The sequence below is a fragment of the Zingiber officinale genome, chromosome 4B (genome assembly GCF_018446385.1).
Source record: "Zingiber officinale cultivar Zhangliang chromosome 4B, Zo_v1.1, whole genome shotgun sequence".
Lineage (NCBI taxonomy): Eukaryota > Viridiplantae > Streptophyta > Magnoliopsida > Zingiberales > Zingiberaceae > Zingiber > Zingiber officinale.
Window position 1 is genome coordinate 121,150,769 of NC_055993.1, and position 20,406 is coordinate 121,171,174.

The 20,406-nt window shown below is 37.8% G+C and overlaps 1 protein-coding gene across 1 annotated transcript; it reads left to right on the top strand.

Moving 5' to 3' along the window:
* LOC121978606 (proteasome subunit alpha type-5-like) lies at positions 1–19,232 on the top strand. The gene is made up of 5 exons (XM_042530930.1): positions 1–181; positions 18,336–18,345; positions 18,436–18,538; positions 18,701–18,766; positions 19,140–19,232. The coding sequence occupies exons 1-5, from the start codon at positions 1–3 to the stop codon at positions 19,230–19,232; spliced, it is 453 nt and encodes a 150-aa protein (XP_042386864.1).
* Positions 19,233–20,406: the final 1,174 nt, after the last annotated feature.

Sequence of the window (20,406 nt, forward strand, 5' to 3'; positions counted from 1 at the left end):
ATGGGTGGCGACGCTGACACTGCTGTGGACAAAGGGGCATACCTCCTCCACCTCTTCTCCATTGCCATGACCATCCTTCACCTCCGGTTAAGCATGCGGCCGACCACACCTTCGCCTTCCAGTGTCGTCATCCACTCCACAGCCCTCGGCAAGCAGTCTCCGACCGCCGTCATCTCTCCTAGTAAGTCGCCTCGCTACCTTCGTCGGCTGTCGAACCATGCCTCTCATTGCTAGCTTCCACCCTTTTCCTCCTTTTCTTCCTTGAACGCACCATGCCACTATCGGAGCCAGTTACCATGCCAACCCTTCTGTCCTCCATCTTCCATCACCGACATAGTACGGCCGCAGTAGTCATCTCCACGTGACACCACCGACGGCTACAGCCGCCCCTAGTACTTACTGTTGATGTAGGTCACCGATCAGATCATGTTTCACTTAGATAGTGTTCTGGCCTTCGCGCCGATTTGGCTTGTGCACTGTGTGCCAACCTATGCACTAATCCAGTTTGTGTGTCACATCCCGACCTACGTGCCGATATTATATCCTAGCCTGTGTACCAATGTCATATCCTGGTCTACATGTTTCTGCTAGGTCCCGGCCTGTGGGTCATCTTTCGAATCTAGGTCGCATTCAGCTCTGCACCGCCAAACCCAGCTCCACATCCGTCTCCCATTCATCTAATATTTCAGGTCACGACAACTCGAGCAGCATCTCGACCAACTCATCGATCCACCCGAGGGCGCCCCCCTGGGCCAGGGTATGTTCTTCATACTTACTCTACATTCGTTTCATTATTATACATCTTAGTTTGTTACTTATATACTCGTTGGATTTACCTCGAGCATCGGGGTACCAGGGACCGGGGTGATCCGGTCGCTAGTTGCAGGTAGCATTGACCAGAGGACTTCTGATGACTTGGTCAACATAGAAGCCATCTTAGCATACCCCTCTCTGGGATATCACAATTTGGTCAACATTCCATCCACCTTACTTGATAGTTTGTTTGAGTTAGATTTCGGACAAGATCAACCTAATATCTCACTTGTAATTAATGTGCCTCAATACATATAATGTATCCTTATGATTTTTGTGAGATGTAAATTAGGTTTTTCTTAACTAAGGCCTCATGCATTTCTAACTAGGCATTTAAACTTTAATCATTCAACCTAAGATGTTAATTTGATGCCATTGTTCTTAATTTCAAAGAATTAAAAATAATGCATGCTAATGATTATGACATACATCAAAATGAGTATTTTTTTCAAAAGAAAAATTTTTATATCTAAATGATGTATGTATGACATAACATATAACATTGAATACGAATGTAAAATATGATGTCATAGCATTGATAGAGCACACGATCATGATAATTTTAGCATAAAGAAAATATCATAGATTTTTTATCTAGGTATCATTAGCTTATCGCTAAGTCAAAAAATAAACCTAAGTTTCCCTTTTCTGCCTAAAAAATGTCAAAAATCCTAACTTGACATTTCCTTGACTTCTAACCTATTTGTACCAATTTAGTCATAAATTCCTCAAATTTATTGGGGCACTTTTACTCTTCAAGAGTAAAAGTTAACTCTTTATTTTTAAGGTGTCACACTACCTTAAAAATATCCCAAAGTGCCAACTTCACCAAGGTTGGATTAGCTACCCTTTCAATTAGTATTGACACTCTCTAAACTCATATAGGATGTAGAAAATACACTCTTAGGAATCCAAAATCTATTGGTACTCCTTGGGTGTTCTAAGTATTCATTAGGGACAACTTCCCTTGATACCTTCCTAGTCTTTTTAGAAGCCTCGGTCACACTAGTCTTCTCAAGGTCAACTCTAGGAATAGCTTTCCTTATAATTTTAGCTTGACTCCTAGACCTGGAGTTGACTTCATAGCTATATAGAACTCTATGGTATGAGACCACCTTTTCCTTGGACTTAGGTTTGTATCCCAAACCCTCTTTTCCATTGAATGACTCTTGCTTATTTTGACCTAGGTTTTACTTCTTTGACCCATTTGACACTATCCATCATTTTCTTAAGGGTCTTTTCTAATTTTACAAGTCTTGACCTCAAGACTTGATTTTTCTTTTCTTAACTCCTAAAATTATGATGTTATATTATTTTCTTGGACACTTTTCTTTTTAGGTATATTTTTAATTTCCTTAGAATTTTTACCTAAATAGTTCTCTGTCTTCCTATACTTAGGTAATGTAGTTCTAGCATGAGATAATTTATAATTTTCCTTAGGATTTTTATGTTTTGTATTTTCATGATAAATAACATTAAAATGATAGAAATTATTTCTAGCATACTTTTTATCATAATTTAAATAAGTATCATTAATTAATGGTACCTTAGTTTTGCCCTTGGAAGTTTTCCCTTGACTTGAGCTTCCTTCTTTGACTTTTCTTTGATGGTTCCCCTTAGGCATTGATTTTGGTAGTGCTCCTTTATTGCACAAAAAAACACACGATATGCTCCTTGCCCTATTGTATCATGGGTCTGACATCCTTTGATTTTTCTTTGACCTTAGGTGCTACTTGACTTTTCTTCTTGACCAATTTTGGACACTTGCTCCTATAGTATCTATTCTCCCTACACATAAAGAAAATGATGTGATCTTTATTTTTACAAATTAAAATTTATATACCTTTTCTTGTAGGGGTGGAATGTAGTCGTTCTTCATTTAATCTGGAAGTTGAAGCTTCTTCTTGTTCTGATATCAATGAACTACACTCCCCCTCAAACCTTGAGGAGGATTCCTCTTCAACTTCATCCTTGGATGTTGAGCACTTCTCAACCTACTAATCCTCATGCATATGAAATAAAGAGTTTCCCTCTTTGCCTTTGTCATTACATTCCGTTAAGAATAAATCTTCATGAAGCTTTGCCAACTTGCTCCATAACTCCTTGGTATCTTGATATTTTCCATTTTTGCACAAGATGGTTCTTGATATTAACCAACAATTTGATTACTTTATCATTTGTCTCGCATCACTTAATTTGCTCCTTGATCCATTTCCTCTTTGAATTTCTTGGATCTTCAAAACCCTCCATTAGTGCAAACCATTGCTCTGTCTCCATCATGGAGAAATTTACAATCCTTGATTTTCAAAGATCGAAGCTTCCCAATCCAAATGGTGGAGGTGCTTAGATATTATATCCAAATCCATCTCTAAACTTCATTTTAAACTTGAGCTCCCTTGATGATTAGTCTTTTGACTTATTGAAAGTAGGGCGCAAATTTTCAACTTCTTCTTCTTCCTCTAGCTCTTGTTTCTTGTCGTGATTAGTCCAATGAAAAGTGGCATCGCTTTGATACCACTTGTTAGAACACTTGAGAGCTAGAGAGGGGTAAATAGTTTCGATCGCTTTATTGATGATTTGTTGTAATAGAAACTTGAAGTAATCACTAACATCTTCATTTTACTTGGTATCCATCTCGTTGAGGTGACTAATCCAAGGGTCTACTCTCCTCGGTCATATATGCAATTTGAATACCTCCTTCTTGGAGGTGGAGAAGCCTTGTACAAGCAAATACAAGAAATACAATAATAAACAAACAATTGAATATAAATTAAATTTAAAATGATTTACAATAATGAAATCTTGCTTAGCTTGCTCTCTTGTTGCTTTGGTTAGCCTCTTGATACTTGGAAAGTACAGCAACAGTTCTCCCCCAAATCTCAAGAACTAGCGTGAATTGTTGGTGCAGTAAGCATCCGACGATCGAACCTAAGTTTTGATAATGGTAAATGGTTCAAAGTTAAGGTCATTTGTGATCTAACATGTTTGAATGAGATTGCAGAAAAGTCCAAAGTGTACTTAAGCAAAAGTCCTAGCTGTGGTTAGGCAGGTGGAAAATCCTAGGGGGTGGTAACCCTAGGCGGAAAGTCTTGGCAGGTCGAGGGCTTCGGGCAAAAGCCTAGAGTCGAGGATTATAGGTGGAATGTCCTGGTGTTACGAATCAGGTGAAAGACTATACGGGTCGTGGAGCGGACGTCCAGTAGAAAGTCCTGAAGTCTCTGGCACTGAGCAAAAGTTCAATCGGTTTGGAGGACCGATCTGGCAACAGATATACTCTCCTGTGTGGAGTAGGTGAGGATGCGTTCCCCGATGAGGGAACAATAGGCGTCGGTTCGACCTAAAGTTTCTGGTAGGGAATCTGAAGTCAGAACCGGACAGTTCGATGACTGTCAAATACCTTATTTTACATATCTATATTGTGCTAACTTTATTTTACAGGGTATGTTGGTTTGTTGGACTAACGTATTTTGCAGGAAGCGAATTGGACATCCTTGCCTCGGATAAACAGTACCCGAGGCACCCTCCATGGAGCTTGGAGGCGCCTTGAGTTGAATGCAGAGACTGTTGGATTGAGATGCGCTAGAGGGGGGGTGAATAGTGCTCGTGGCTTTCACTTTTTGAAATCGTAAATCGTATCAAAAACTAACAGAGTAATAAGCAACGGAAATAGAAAAGAAAAGCAAACACACACAGAAGGACACGGAGAATTTACTTCGTTCGGAGCCTGTAGCGACTCCTACTCGAAGGCCCGCGATCCTTGATCGCTTACTGTGGGCAACAACTATAAGCTCGAATAGATTTACAAGTTTAAGTACAAGAAGCAAATAAATAATGTAAATAAACTTTTATACCGACAACTAAAATGCTAAATTGAAGCTCCAGGTCATCGGTGTCGAGTTGCAGCACTTCGGAATGAGTTCGTTAGCAGTTGAATGTAGAAGAATCGCTTAAGAGTTGATGTACTTCACTGCTGCTCGAAGTCCCCTTATAAAGGGCATCCAAGGCACCTTGAAAGCCATTCAAGGTGCCTCCACTGCTCCGAGTTCATCGTGAAGATGAGCGCTGACCATTCTACCCTTATCCCATCTGAAGGCGCCTTAATCCACCCGAGGCGCCTCCATCCACTGGTCCAAGGTGCCTTAAACCTCTTCCAAGGCGCCTGGGACTGTGCTGCGCTGGTCTCTTCTGGCTCGCACCCGAGGCGCCTCCAAGCTCCATGGAGGTGCCTCGGCATTGTTCATCCTAGGTCATTTGTGCACTTTTGTCCCTGCAAGATATGTTAATCCAAAAATACCCTGCAGCAAAAAGTTAGCACAAAACAATAATATAAATGGAATGATATGACAGTCTTCGGACTGTCCGGGTCTGACTTTGGATTTCCGACCGGAAACCCTAGGTCGATCCGACGCCTACTGTTCCCTCTACGGGGAACGCGTCCTCACCTACTCCACTCAGGAGATTTACCTGTTGCCAGTGCGATCCTCCAGATCGATTGGACTTTTGCTCAGCACTCAACGCTTCCGGACTTTCTGCTGGACATCCGCTTCCCAGCTAGTCCAGTCTTTCACCTGGTTCGCGACACCAGGAATTTCCACCTAGGGTTACCACCCCCTAGGACTTTTGCCTGAAGCTATCGACCTGCCAAGACTTTCCGCATAGGGTTACCATCCCCTATGACCTAGGGTTACCACCCCCTAGGGTTTTCCCTTTGCCTAACCGCAGCTAGGACTTTCCTGAAATACTCAAGCAGACTTGTTAGATCACAAAACACCTTAACTTTGAATCCTTTGCCATTATCAAAACACGAGTTCGATCGTCGGATGCTTCCCGCACCAACAGAGACCTTCTCACAGCAAGGCACGAGGGCACTCTCATGGATCTTGAGGGTGCCCTCTATGGAGCTGAGGGAGCCCTAGACGCAGGTGGAGGGCGCCCTCCATGCGGTTGGAGGTGCCCTCGGGTGGATAAGTGGTGAAGAGGTCAGAGCTCATCCACGCTATGGATTTGGTGCGGATGAGTGTAACGACCACCCTCCTTACTACTACTCTGAGGGTGACCGCTACTGATTCTACTAACTACTGTACTACTTGCTTTAAGACTAGAGATATTTTAAACTATTGGAAAACATATCATATATCAGAACATGCCTCTAAATAACAGCATAAAATTTCTTGATACATTTTTTTTTCTCTTTCTTTCTTGTTTATCTTTTTACAGGATCAAACATGCCAATAAGTGAAGCAACAAGCAAGTATAACATATAGACAAATGAAGCTTAAGTATCTCTACTGTTTGCTACATCCTTTAATATCTTGCATTCATTCTATTCTACAACCGAACAGAAATAAAAGGAAGTCAATTAAACCTACTGCTCATTTATTGCACACAAATCCGAACATCACATGTTTTCCTTCCATAAAACAAATACTTCTACAAGAATGCAGATTACTAGCATGCAAAGCAGTTATCAAAAGAATAACTCCCAACTAGCAGTAACCAAAAACTAGCATGTACATAAGGGTACTGAGCATATAACAAACCGAACCTCCCATGCAATTTCTTCCATAAAACAAAACTCATATAGAATACTAGCATGCACATAAGTTTACTGGGCATATAACAATCCGAACATCCCAGCAGATTAAAATTTCAGCAGTGATCAAGAAGTACTGAGCATATGAATTTGCCAATTTATTGATTCTAACACATAAATGAAGCAATTTAAAACAAATCCTTAGCATTGAAAAATAATTCCCTTTTAGCAGTAATCAAAAGAACACTAGCAGTAACATTTCCAAAATCGTCCAACAAGGTCCCAAGCTTCCATTATCAGCCACCACACACACACCATCGACGTCTCCTTGTCGCCTTCTTCTATAACACTTTAGCTTTTCCTTTACTTTTATCTATGTCTGCAGTAGGAGGAAGGTAGTATCTATAAGCTAAAAGCTTAGTAAGTGCTTTCTACTCACAAAATCCGATACGGAATGCATAAACATAAAAGAACGCAGAAAGTGCATGCTCCACAAGAAAATAGCAACTAAAACTACATCATGCATCTCTAAAGGAACAACAAATTTAACTTGCTAGAATTTGTAACTTAGATAAAAGAACTTGTTCCATTCGTTCCCAAACTTATACTTTTATACTTTAAAATAATATTCAACTTTTCTTGGGCCCGGCATTGTACCACTTTGCGCGCCTTTCTTAATGAGAATCGAGGTAGCTAATCCCGAAACCATTAAGACACTTCTAGACCTTATGTCTAGGGGCAACTTGGAGCCCATCCCTTAGACTTTGTGTCCGGTACATGCCCTTTAAAAGTAAAATACTTTTTTTTATATCCTTCTTAAAATACTTCTTGTAATAAAATGCCTTGGCATTGATTTAAGCACTTAGTGTGCTTTGATTCTAAATTCTGAAATTTAGGATCAGATTGTGACTTAGTCTTGCTTTACTTCCACTTCTCTCATTTATTCAGTATACAAGAGATTCTAAACCATATGTCACTGATATAAAAATATGAACCAGTACATATTCAAACTAAATTCCACAGTAATTTAAAAAGAACAACTATACCACTGGAATGTAACATGATATGTTCAAACCGAATTCAACAGCCAATAAAATAAACACATGGTCATAAGGAATAACCTTAATCAGGCTCACGACAGTAATAGTTTTCCCCACAACAAGCTTGTAAAACTACCTTATTTCGAATCTTAATAGTCCCTTGATCATGCTGTAATTTGAAGGAAGTTTAACTACTTAATCATGCTTGAAGTGTAAGGTAAATACATCTAATTAGCATGCTGTGGTAATCAAGGAAAACCCTCAAAAATTTCTGTCCGTGCACTAAAAACACATCAAAATATTGAAACCAAAACTTAATCCAATTTGCTAGAACAAGGGTCAAAATCCGAACCATATGCTAGAATGAAAAGGTTACTATTGTTCATTTCACAACAAAATGCAAAACAAAACCCCGAGAGCTACTCCTACCACAGGTGAGAAGCACTTACATCGGGTTCTTGGACTTACAACCGAAGGGAAATGCTTTAGGGTTTCGGTGGAGCTTCGATTCTACCGGTTCCTTGTATTTCCCGAGTTCTCCTTGTCGGAATGGTCACCCACGGGTGGAAACCGGCCGGAAAACCCTTCGCCTACGCCGGAGGAAGGAAACCCTAGCCTTGGCTGCGGTTTTCGCCCGAGAGAAGAATCGCGCCGTCGGGAGAGGAAAAAGAGAGGAAAAGCTTAGGTTTAGGTCACGGGAAAAACACTTAACCCTTTATAACTTAGTTTTAATTCGATTCCAACTATGCTTAAATCTATTTCTCTCCATACTAGGTTAGTAAAATCGTGTAGCTCAGCTGGTTGGCTGGGTTCGGCTGAGATTCGGCTCGGGTCAAGGTCTCGGGTTTGAGTCTCCCCTTCAACGTTTTTTTTTCAAAACTTTTTTTTTTCTTTTTGTGACCCTACTAAACGACCTCCAAAAATTGCATAAAAATACTCTAAAAATTCCTAAAAATCTCTAGAATATTTTAAAAGCATTTCCAAATATTTTTATGGACATTTGGAACTCTAAATAAGGAAAATTGGGTCGTTACAATTCCCCATACCTTATAAAAAGTTCGTCCTCGAACTTAGAATAGTTCTGGATATTTCTGTCTCATACTGTCCTCCCGCTCCCAAGTGACTTCCTCGTGCCTCTGGTTCTGCCAGACGACCTTCACTAGTGGTACTTCTTGTAGGATCGTTAGATTCGATAGAGGGGGGGGGTGAATATCGATTCGAAAAAGACGAGTATAAACGCAGCGGAAAAAGATAAAGTAGACACAAATATTTTTACTTCGTTCGGAGCCTGTGACGACTCCTACTCGAAGGCCCGTGGTCCTTGACCACTTTCGTTGGGCAATCACTAGCAAGTCGAAATATGATTACAGAAAAAGTACAGGAGATGCTAGTAATAATAAAGCAATACCGACAAAGAGAAAATTAAGCAAAAACCGGAAGAGCACTTTTGTCGGAGCATTGTTGACGTCGCACTTGAACGTCGAGCAGCAAGATCAGCAGAAGAGTTCTCAGTCAAAGTTAATTCTGAAGCTCTTGTCTGTGGCTTCTTTTATATGTTGTTCCGGGCGCCTGGATCCCTTCCGGGCGCCTGGAGTGTGACGTAACTGCTCAAATCAAGATGCTCCACGTAGCGACGAGTTGTCTGGATAAAATTCGCCTTCCGGGCGCCCGGACCACCTTGTTCCAGAAAGACTCCTTTTTCTTGCAAAACAAGGTTAGTCCGAGGCAAATATATATCCTGTTAAACAAATGGTTAGCACAGTTAAAGTTCAGCAGATAGATAAAGAGAGTATGACTTAGATTCCGTCTTTCCGAGACCGGAATCTAGTCACGATCTCGACTTAGACATCCGAAATGGATCTAAGCCGGATCGACACCTAATGTCCCCTTCCCGGGAACGCGTCCTCACAGTCACTCCCCTCTAGTGACTTACCTCACTTACCTGCCAGACGTCCGGTCAGCCCGTCGACCCGTCTGGACTTCTCGCCAAGCGTCCGGTCAGCCCGTCGACCCGCACTACAAGAATTTTTGCATTCAACAACACCCAATAGACAACGCTTTTTAATAAAAACGTTATCGTTCTTTGTTTTACAACGCTTTTAGTGAAAAGCGTTGTCTATGGTATTTACTTTTTACTAAAGACAACGGTTTTTAATGAAGTGTTGTCTTTAGTGTTGTTGTTTATGGTCAAAGACAACATTTTTTTAAAAAACGTTTTTTAAAGTGTTGTGTATGTTTCCCCTAAACTCACTTAAAATAAATTCGCAGCCCTCGCTTTGCTAAACTCTAAACCCTCAACGCGCGCGCGCCTTCTCCTCACCACTCCTCTCCACGAGTTCTCCTCTCCACTCCTCTCCACGAGTGCCTTCTCCTCTCCTTATCCTCTCCACGAGTGCCTTCTCCTCTCCTTCTCCTCTCCACGAGCGCCTTCTCCTCTCCACTCCTCTCCACGAGTGCCTTCTCCTCTCCTTCTCCTCTCCACGAGTGCCTTCTCCTCTCCTTCTCCTCTCCACGAGCGCCTTCTCCTCTCCACTCCTCTCCACGAGCGCCTTCTCCTCTCCACGAGCGCCTTCTCCTCTCCACTCCTCTCCACGAGCACCTTCTCCTCTCCACGAGCGCCTTCTCCTCTCCTTGCCGCGTGATCTCCTCTGAACCCTAATCTCGACCCAAACTCCTCACGCAAAACTCCTCACGCCGGCCCAACTCCTCCAAGTCGAGATCCCTAATCTTGCATTTCCCCATCTCCTCAATCAAAGTCAGCTTACCCTTCCTAATCTTCTCACGGCTCCTCAACTCCTCTGAACCCTTCGATCTTAGTTCCTTCCTCGCAGAGCAGATTCGAGAGTAGGAGGAACGGAAGAAAGAAAGGTAAAATTTCTTCCATCCCTCTAGAATAAGATTTTGTTTATTTTTGATTATTTTCCGAACTAGCCATTTTGCCGGATTCATCTGCATCAATTTTCCCCCTCCCCTGATTGTATTTTCTCATGATTTAATCTGGAATTTTTAAACGTTTAGCTATAGACTTTGGCAGTAGGTATTAATCCTTAAAAATAGCATGAAGCATATAACATGCTATCCTTTTTTCTCAAATTCAGTGTGAAGCTGTTGGCCAAGTTGCAGATATTATTCACATTCCAGCCTTTCTTTGTCGTCAGGTATAATGTGCAGCTTGAAATTAATCAATCTCTAGTGTTATTCTACTATTATTTTTATTGTGTACCCTTAATGCGCAGAGAATATCTCTCATTTTTATTGTATCTAAAACTTGTGTTCTGCATTATCTCATCTTAATTCTGGGCAGTGACTTGTGCATACTCAGTTTGTTGAATTTATATCAACTACTATTGTTATATTTATGTCACTTGCCTTCTAAGAGCTTAATGGCTTAAGTATGATTTAATACATCATGCACTATTGCATTGAGTTGCTTATGTTGATGTCCCTTTGAGGAAGTTGCAGATTCTCAAGTGCTAAAGAAACAAAGTTGCTTATTATAAGTTATAATTCAAGCATTTTCCTGGAATGGTTTCATTTTTCAACTAAAGGTTAACATGTTTCAATAGAGAATATGTTTTGGTGAATGCTCCAATATTATATGACTCTACAATTTATACCAAGGCAAAAGTACCTAACTACCTATACGTAGACTCTAACAAACATGTACATATGGATAATATAGATAACTAGGTTATCTCCCCAAGTGAGAAATTTGCTATTGGGATTGCATTTTGATGAGAAACCTGTATGGTCAAAAATTTTCAGGTAGAAATACAATTTTGATTAATTGTTTAAATATTTTGTTATAGTTTCACACTATTGTTTGTGTTAATATTTTTAGGTATTAGCTCATTGTTGATTGATTAGTTATAAAGAATGGACAAAGATTGGATGTCAAAGGATAGACTATCACGTGAATATGAGAATGGAGTTGAGTCTTTCTTGCAATTTGCAATGGAAAACACTAATGATCCGAATATGGGAATATCTTGCCCATGTGCAAAATGTGGCAATCTAAAGAAGAAAAATATACAAACTATCAGGGCACATCTGTATTGTAACGGTATAGATATGACATATCATACATGGATATGGCACGGCAAAAGATCTACGATAGGGATTTCACAAATATGTTGTGATGTTGCTGCAAGTTTCTGCTTTTATCTTTTATTTTTTTTCATACTGTTGTGAATTTGTTGGTGTAAATATATCATCTTGCTGTGAGTTTATGCATGTTTCTAACTAAACTTATGTTGATCAGTCTAAGTTGTTACAGATCAATGGATTCTACTAGAAAGAGTAAGAGAATAGGGCAACTTGCAAAGTTGGACAAGGGTAAAGAAGTCATTACAGCTGCTCGTGAAGAGAGTTGCGAGGGTGATAAAGTGTTGGATTCCAAAGACACTATCTCCTCAAGAACTTCTAGAGGTCGCACACAGTTGGATAAGATTACAAAGCAAAGAATGCAAGGTATTAGAAATGAGGTGTCATTCAATAATTTTGGACAACCGATAGGACCAACTGCTGTAGCCATGCAAAGTTACATTGGTGTCTTGGCTCGGCAAAAGGTTAATATTAAATACAAGACATGGAAGCAAGTCCCAATTGCTGTCAAAGAATTAATATGGGAATCAGTCAATGTAAGCAAGTTAGCATGTTTTAACAATTATAATATTTCACTACTAATGATAGATATATTTTATGTTTGTCTTAATTAATCTTATTAATGTTTTCCACTTATTTGATGTACAGTTGATTTATAATGTTGACTCAAAGTGGAAAAAGGGATGTTTGAGGTCTGCAAACAGTAAGTGGAGGCAATACAAGACCCATCTCACCCAAAAATTTATTTTAAGCAGGCGTGACAAACCTGAGGAGTTGAATGAGCCACCTGTTGGCTTTGAAATTACAAGAGAAGATTGGCGTGCGTTTGTCATTAGTCGCATTTCTGAAGATTTCATTGTAAGATTCTAAATTTTTTCTTTTGAAACTATTCGATCATAATTCATTATGTATTATTCAAATTTAATATGTCGCATGTTTGAAATAACTAGAAACTCAGTGATCAACAAAAAGAGCGAAGGAAAAAAAAATAGATATCCTCATCGACTCTCACGCAAAGGGTATGCACGCTTTGCTGAAGAAATTGTAAGTATTTTTAAAATATATTTCCTCTAAGAACCCTCTAATTGATTCACATTAAATTATTTCACATTTGTTATTTGATTTTTCTTTGTTGTAGGGGACTGAATTATGTGATGATAATGACATCAATAGAGCTATTATGTGGAAGAAAGGACGCACCAACAAAGGAGGAGAGTTTGAAGGTGAAGATTTGGTGGACACAGTACACAAGATTGTAAGTAAATTTTCATGTTCTTCTGATAATGACTTCAATATATCTTCTAGTTTTCGAGAGTAAAGTTGCATGCATGCATACCCTTTGCGTGAGGAAGCCAAGGCAAGCAGTGCAATGAGGAGTTTAACAGCCATTCCTTGCATAGCTTGAATTCTCGATACTAGAGCATGTATTGAGGAAGTAAATGGTGAATGAATGCATTGAGAGCTTAGAGGTGACGGGTTTATATAGAACAGATGTGGATTTACTAGGTATCTAGGTTTGAAATGTTCTTACTTGGAGAAGAGATCAAGTCGAAAAGTCTATTACATGCAGTGGTTTCCTTTTGCTGCAATCAATTAATGGTGAATGCATTGAGAACTTAGAGGTGATAGCTAGAGTTTCTATAGAACAGATGCAGATAAATCAACCAGGTTTGAAACGTTCTTGGCAGTAAGCAATTTGTAAGCTTGAGTAACCCAAGGGCCAGTAAAGTTGTTCCCCAGACCACTGCTCTGAAGCTTCTATTATGTTTTCCCACTTGATTGGTGACAAATAAAGCTCCTTGTCTCCTTGAGCATTCTCTTTGTGCTGTTTTAGTTTGAATTAAAGCATAAGATTCATGAATCGGAACTTGAGAGGTTGGGAACAACTTTACTTTTGATTATTCTTTCCTGCAACTCCAGACAATTAGCTTCAATTATGTGGTGGTCCTCTCTTTATGGGTTTGTGTAGTGAAAATTTATTAAAATTTTGTCATTTTATTAAACTTGTAGTCAATTGCTCAATCAAATATGTGCCTTTTTTAGAACTGTGCAGAAGTAAATATATGATTGAATGCCAAAAAAGGAAAAAATATTTCAAAGTCAACTTCATATTTGTTCAATATGACTTACTAAGCACTTGACTTGAGCTATCACGGGAAGAACCGGCCTGGACATCAGTATTTTTTAAACCAATATTGCATATCTTTGGTAATTATCCTTGGTAAAGTACTGATAATTCTTTTTAATGTTGCATTACAGGATGAATATATACAGCAAAAGAGGGAGGGCAAGCTGCAATGCGAAGGAGCAAAAGAGGATATTCTTACCAAGGCACTTGAAACTCAGGAATATTCTGGGCGTGTCCGGGGTATCGGAGGTCATATCAACCCAACAATCTATTTCAATGTTGGTAGAACAAGGAAGAAATATGATGTTACCCTAGATATAATCGCTGAGCATAAAAGGGAGCTGAAGGAGGCGAAGATGCAAATTTTAGAACAAGATGTACGCATCCAAAAACTTGAAGCATTAATGCATAAAAGGGGTGCATGGGACAATTCAATTGATGACAAAGGCAGTTGCTCGGTGAAGTTTCATCAGAAGAATATTGAAGAAGATGACGTACAGATTGTGGGTAAAGACGAAGTTTTACAGGTAAAATACAAGTTATAGCGATATTCATTATTATTATAGCATTATAAACTAAATATAATCAACATGTTTTTTTTTTAATATTTTAGGGTCAATCAGTTGCATTGACATTGGAATCTTGCTCAAATATTGCTGCATATGGTACAATTGTTTGTTTCAATGGCATGGAAAAAATGCTTCATGGTATTCCATTTCCCAAGAATTGCATTCGAGTCTCCATTGATCAAGCAGTGGACAAATCCGCTCCTTTGCCATATCCAATTCCAAGTGAATGTGAAGTAATTGGTGATGCCATAGGAACTGTTGTGGCTTGGCCTGAACAGCAGATTGTGAAGCAAGATGAGGTATATGAGATATTATATTTCTAATTATATTGTCACTTTATTATTATATTTCTAATTATATTGCCACTTTATTATTATTCAACCTAGCTATCTAACTTGTTTATATTTGAAATTATTAGAAGCCTAGAAGGAAGAAGTTTGAACGAAAAAAATCAAAACCTACTTTGTCAACAAGTGTCCCAAGAGCATTACATATGTTATATTGTTACAGGAAGCATGCTCTAGATGGAGGAAAATGTATATCAATGTGCTTAGATAATGAAGTGTTTGATGAAGATTGTGAACTTTTTCTTGACCTTGAGGACATCAATTCTTTGTATCATTTGGAGTCAATTTCAGGAAATTTGATCGTTGCCTACATATGGTAAGTAAGTTTATTTAAGCAATTTCAGCAACTTTTTCATCACATGTTTGCTTCCCAATTTTAGCAACTTATTATGGTTTATTGTTACAATTTCACCAACTTATTATGAGTGATCATTATTTTTTAATCCACATGATTGTTTTGTATCTAAATTTTATTATTTAGTATCTAAATATTATTTTCTCAGTTGCAACTGCATTGCTTTACTTATGCTGGGAAATTACTGCATTGCTTTATGTTTGTTGGGAAATTCTAATATCTAGCAAGACAGAAAATCCCTGATTTGAACTGCAAGAAGTTTACTAATATTGTTGTGTGAACAAGTTTACTCTTGAAAAATTCAACTTCTAGTAATTTTCTCATACCATGTTATTCTCATTAAGTTAATAGTTCATCATTTCTATTGAGAGGTTTACTAATATCAATTGATGTGGTACACTTTACATAAATATAGCTCATTCATTTTCAACCCTTAATGTTTGCCTTCCGCCATTTGTTCTTCTAGACAGGAAGTACTTTGCTCATATCTTTTTCTTGTATATTTTAAGTATCTTAAATGTGCTTGTCCTCAAGAAATAAAAGAATTTGCATGTATACATTTATGGTATGTTTAATATGCAAGGCTGTTCATAGTAAGTTCTCATGTATGGATGTTACTATCATCAGCCATAACTTAGTGTTATGAGTGATCATTATTTTTCCAACTTATTATGAGTGTTTTGTATCTAAATTTTATTATTTAGTATCTAAATATTTTTTCTTTGCAATGATAGGTGTCTGTATAAAAAGATGGTGAAAGATACCAAGACAAAGAAATTCAGATTTATGAATCCTCACAAACTCCCATATCTGGCAAAAACGGCACAAGACAAATCAGTTAAGCTTGAAACCCTGAATCAAAGGGCAACTCTTTTAGCAGATAAGCTGACAAGTGCATCAACAGATCAACTAGTGTTAGTGCCATGTAATGTCGGGTAAGCAAGAAGTAAAACATCACTTTCAATTGCTTCCTTTCGATAATTTATTCAATTTTATGATCTAATCCTATGTATTTGCCTAGTTTCCATTGGAATCTTAGTGTTATTGAACCTTACAAGGATGCTATTTACCTGCTGGATTCCCTTAGTTGCCACATTCGCGATGATGATTCAAAATACGTAATGGAAATGTGAGTTCAGATTTCTTTTAGTAAATATTTATTATAATAAAAATCTTATTTAACAAATATTCTTAACGTATGAAGGGCCTTAAAATTGTTTAATTCAACCAAGGGAAGGAAAGGTAGGAAAAATGTTAAGTGGGAAGTAGTTAAGGTATGTGTACTTTTGTTTAACATATATTGTAATGTGTATAATTTTCATTAACAATTTGACTCTAATTACTATATAGGCTCCTCAACAACCGGATGCGAAACAATGTGATTTTTTTGTGATGCGATTTATGAGAGAAATTATTGAAGAAGTTGAGACTATTGAGAGAGATTCACTGCAATCAATAGTAACATTATTTAGCTTATCTCAAATTATTTGACATAAACTATTTAAAATTGCAAAGTGATCGGTGTTGATTATTTTTCCATTAACATAAATTGTGTATGCTCACAGTTCACAAAAATAGGGTACTCTCGTGAACAAATTGATGAGGTTCGGTCGAGTTGGCGGAGTGCATACAAGATCATATTTATGAATAGGTATGGAATGATAGTTGCCATAATTCTATTTAGATTTAAGTTCATGGAATGGTGGTTTTTGGTGGAATCATAGTTAATGCCAATTTTTTTGATGCGGTGCATAGTTACCAGATCGACCTTGAGCAATTGACCCCAAAGAAAAGTTGTCACTGAAGTTTAAAACTTGTGAAAATTTTTAGTGAATGATGATGTTTTGTGAATGATGATGTTTTGGAAAAATTGTCACTTAGGTGAAAGGATGTTTCGGATTAATATGCAAGTACAAAGCACTGTATTATATGTTATTATGTAAAGTTCCGTCAATGTAAATTATCTAGTTTCTTTATCTAGCTTTTGTTCCACTATTGGGTTTATTTTTCTAATAATTACTCGTGCAGCAAAATCTTGAGCAAGAAGTTGTAGATCTTATAATCGGTAAAGTAGAAAAGTTAACTACTTCATTATGCTTTCATCTTAGTATTTGTATATTTGATTTGTCTTCTTTGAACCAACTTCAAGTCAAAAGCGGATCCTCTAGATAGCTGTTAAAAATAAGGTATTATTTGGTTTGTCTGATCTTAATATTTGGTAATATTTGGTCTTTGATGCTCACGACAGAGTTCCAACGCTGCATGATTACCTTGTTCAAGCAGATTGCTCGCTGCCTCAGTAGCTCGCATTTTCAGGCTTGTTTCATCATTGATATTCCTTCTTTTTAGTGTTCTATATTAAAAGGAAATACTAGCTGTCGATGAGATTGTTATCCTCTTGCTTCAACATGAACCAAAGTATATAAATTTGACCTTTTGATCTGAAAGTATAAAAAAAGTTAATTGGATACTAGTTTTTTATTTTTTTTTTGCAGTTGCATTTGTTGTATTTTCATATGTTTCTCAGTGAACTTCTAAACAATTCTTTTTTCATTAATTTATTAAGGCTTATTATAAGTTTCAGTTTGATGGTGCAAATTGTTTTCTTTTGTAATCCATCTGTTTCTTCTTTGGTTTAGGAAAGTTGAAGTGAATCCCTTGATAGTTGTTTCATAGGTTTGTTCCATTATTTTCCAATACGTCTTGGAATCACTATCAATAGCCCTCAAGGACTATTTACAACCTTGCAATCAAATTAATTGGACTTATAATCTAATGTATGGTCATCTGGAGCATGAATATTGGAGGATTCATGAATGACTCTTCGGATGATGAATGTATGTCATTTAATATTGGTTCATGTATTTATTTAGATACATCTTGAGTATTCCCTATAAATACCCTATGTATTTAACAATTCAAAGATGAAGAAAATCAGAAGTAGTTGAACACTAACACTTGGACGCCAACATTTTTGAGTTGGTGCCTAGATTTGACCATCTAACAGACACGGCTAAAGGATCAACTTCTATGAACACCCTTAATAACTTATACAGATATTTGTGAACAATTAGGTTGGTGGCTATCATTTATCCTCCCTTTTTGTTGTTTTTTCCATGTACCCAATGCAGCTTTCATTTCAAAGGTTCCAAGCTGATGAACAAGGATGGGTGGACACAATCCTTTTGATAATATTTTATTTCCTCAATAAGCTACAGTGTCTGAAGTGGTAAAATGTATAAAATTTTCACGTTAAACCCTCCTATTAGGGAACTGATTTTATTATCCTAGTGGGTTGTTTACTACTATTAATATAATCTTCCTGTGTCCTAAACGATTCTTCCCAGAGATCACTCTTTAGGAGATACAAATATTCTAGTGCATATGTATTATTGTGCTGGACCTTTTCGTATGTTAATGTTTCTGCTCGATATTACAAATGTCAGAAGTTATCTGGTAAAATCTGAAGTCTCTCCTACACAGTCTCTGCTATGTAGTCCTGTATTTCAATGTTTTGCTTCAAATGTTACATGCTATAAATTGCAGGTACTATACCGATCCATCTGGCACATTCTGGCAATGCAATGCAAAAGCAATAGGATCTGGATCCGAAGGAGCTTATAGTTCTCTTCAAGAGCAATACAACAAGGTAGCTACTATGGCAATTTTAGATATACATGGCTGTGCAAGGCAAATTTGCTTTGACGGCAGCCTTCTCTATTGTGGCTACTTAGATCTATAGTAATTTTCTGTTTGTGGTATTGTGGTGGCGGTGATGAGAATAATTTCATGAGGGCGCTTGTTTATCCAGGACCTGTCCCTTCTGGAAGCTGAAACTATAGCTCTTTCCATCCTGAAACAAGTCATGGAAGAAAAGGTATATTTCTTGTGGTTTTTCTGTATCTACCTGCTTTAGAAGATAGATAAAGCATCCCTGTTATCAAACCTGGATTAGGTTCATTCAGGCTCCTGGTTAATGAATTATTACTTGGTCTATTTGGATAAACTAATCGGGTGTGCTTAGATGTTTACTTCTAAATCATATAAACACTGCATTTAAATATGATAAAGAGAGAATACACTATTCAATCTGGTACCAGCTGACCTGAATGTATGTTTTGGGTACTTTTGTATTAGACGGGTAAATTGGACTGATGCTTAAGGATCCAGTTCTAGGGTTTCATTTTGTTTTACATAAATTGCAGAGTATTGCAACTTTTACATTGCTAATTACTCATTTGCATTAACAGGTAACCCCTAATAATGTTGACATTGCAAAGGTGGCTCCTACTTACCATCTATATACACCTGCCGAGGTTAAAGATGTCATTTCTCGCCTTTAATCGGCAAGGCCATTTATCTTGTTATCTGCGTTTCTTCGTACTTCATACTACTTGCTAGATTGCTGTTTAATTGTGCTGGATGCTGTGACCTTATTGTGTTCTGGTTGCTTATCCACTGAACCATATTCCGTTCAAAGAAGTTTAGTAATGTCATCTGCAATTTCTCTAAAAGTTTTCATACAAAATTTCTTGATTGCCTACAACCCCAGGTGTGCTGATGACAAGTTGAAGAAGATGGCTCTAAGAGTGATAGCTGAAAGCCTTTCAGAAGAAGAGATTGCTGGACTTAAAGAAGCAATTCCATGCGATGGACACCAACAACAGCGGTTAGTCAATGATGAGGTTTTGTAAAACTTGTGTGTTTGAAAAATTATTGTCATGAAGTTAAGGATAACTTGTATGATACAAATTTAATTTGTGGATCAATATGTATACATTTTGTTTGTATAATATAAAGTTTTATTTATTTGTTAAATAGTCTTATTATAAAAATGATTGTGGTTGTGGATATTCAATTATATGTAAATTTTGAGTATTTTTTATAATTTTTGCTATTTAATTAAGAAAAACACTATTTTTTATAAATTTAAAAAGACAACGTTTTTAAGTAATAAAAGACAACGCTTAAAAAACAATGTCTTTGAGACCAACCACAACGCTTTTAAAGCGTTGTCTTTGATATGTGCATTTTTACAACAGCATCTTTAACAACGCTTTTTAAGAACGAATAGACAACGCTTAAAAAGCGTTGTCTTTGTGACCAACCACAACGCTTTTAAAGCGTTGTCTTTGATATGTGCATTTTTACAACAGCATCTATAACAACGCTTTTTAAGAACGAAAAGACAACGCTTAAAAAGCGTTGTCTTTGTGACCAACCACAACGCTTTTAAAGCGTTGTCTTTGATATGACTTTCTACAACACCATCTACAACATCACTTTTTAAGTACATACGACAACGCCAAAAAAGCGTTGTTGTTTAGCTTTTTTCTTGTAGTGCCGCTTGGACTTCTCGCCAGCTATCCGGTCAGCCCGTCGACCAAGCTGGACTTCTTGTCAAGCGTCCGGTCAGCCCGTCGACCCGCTTGGACTTCTCGCCAGCTATCCGGTCAGCCCGTCGACCTAGCTGGACTTTTCCTGCACACTTGATCAAAGTGTCAGACAACAACACAA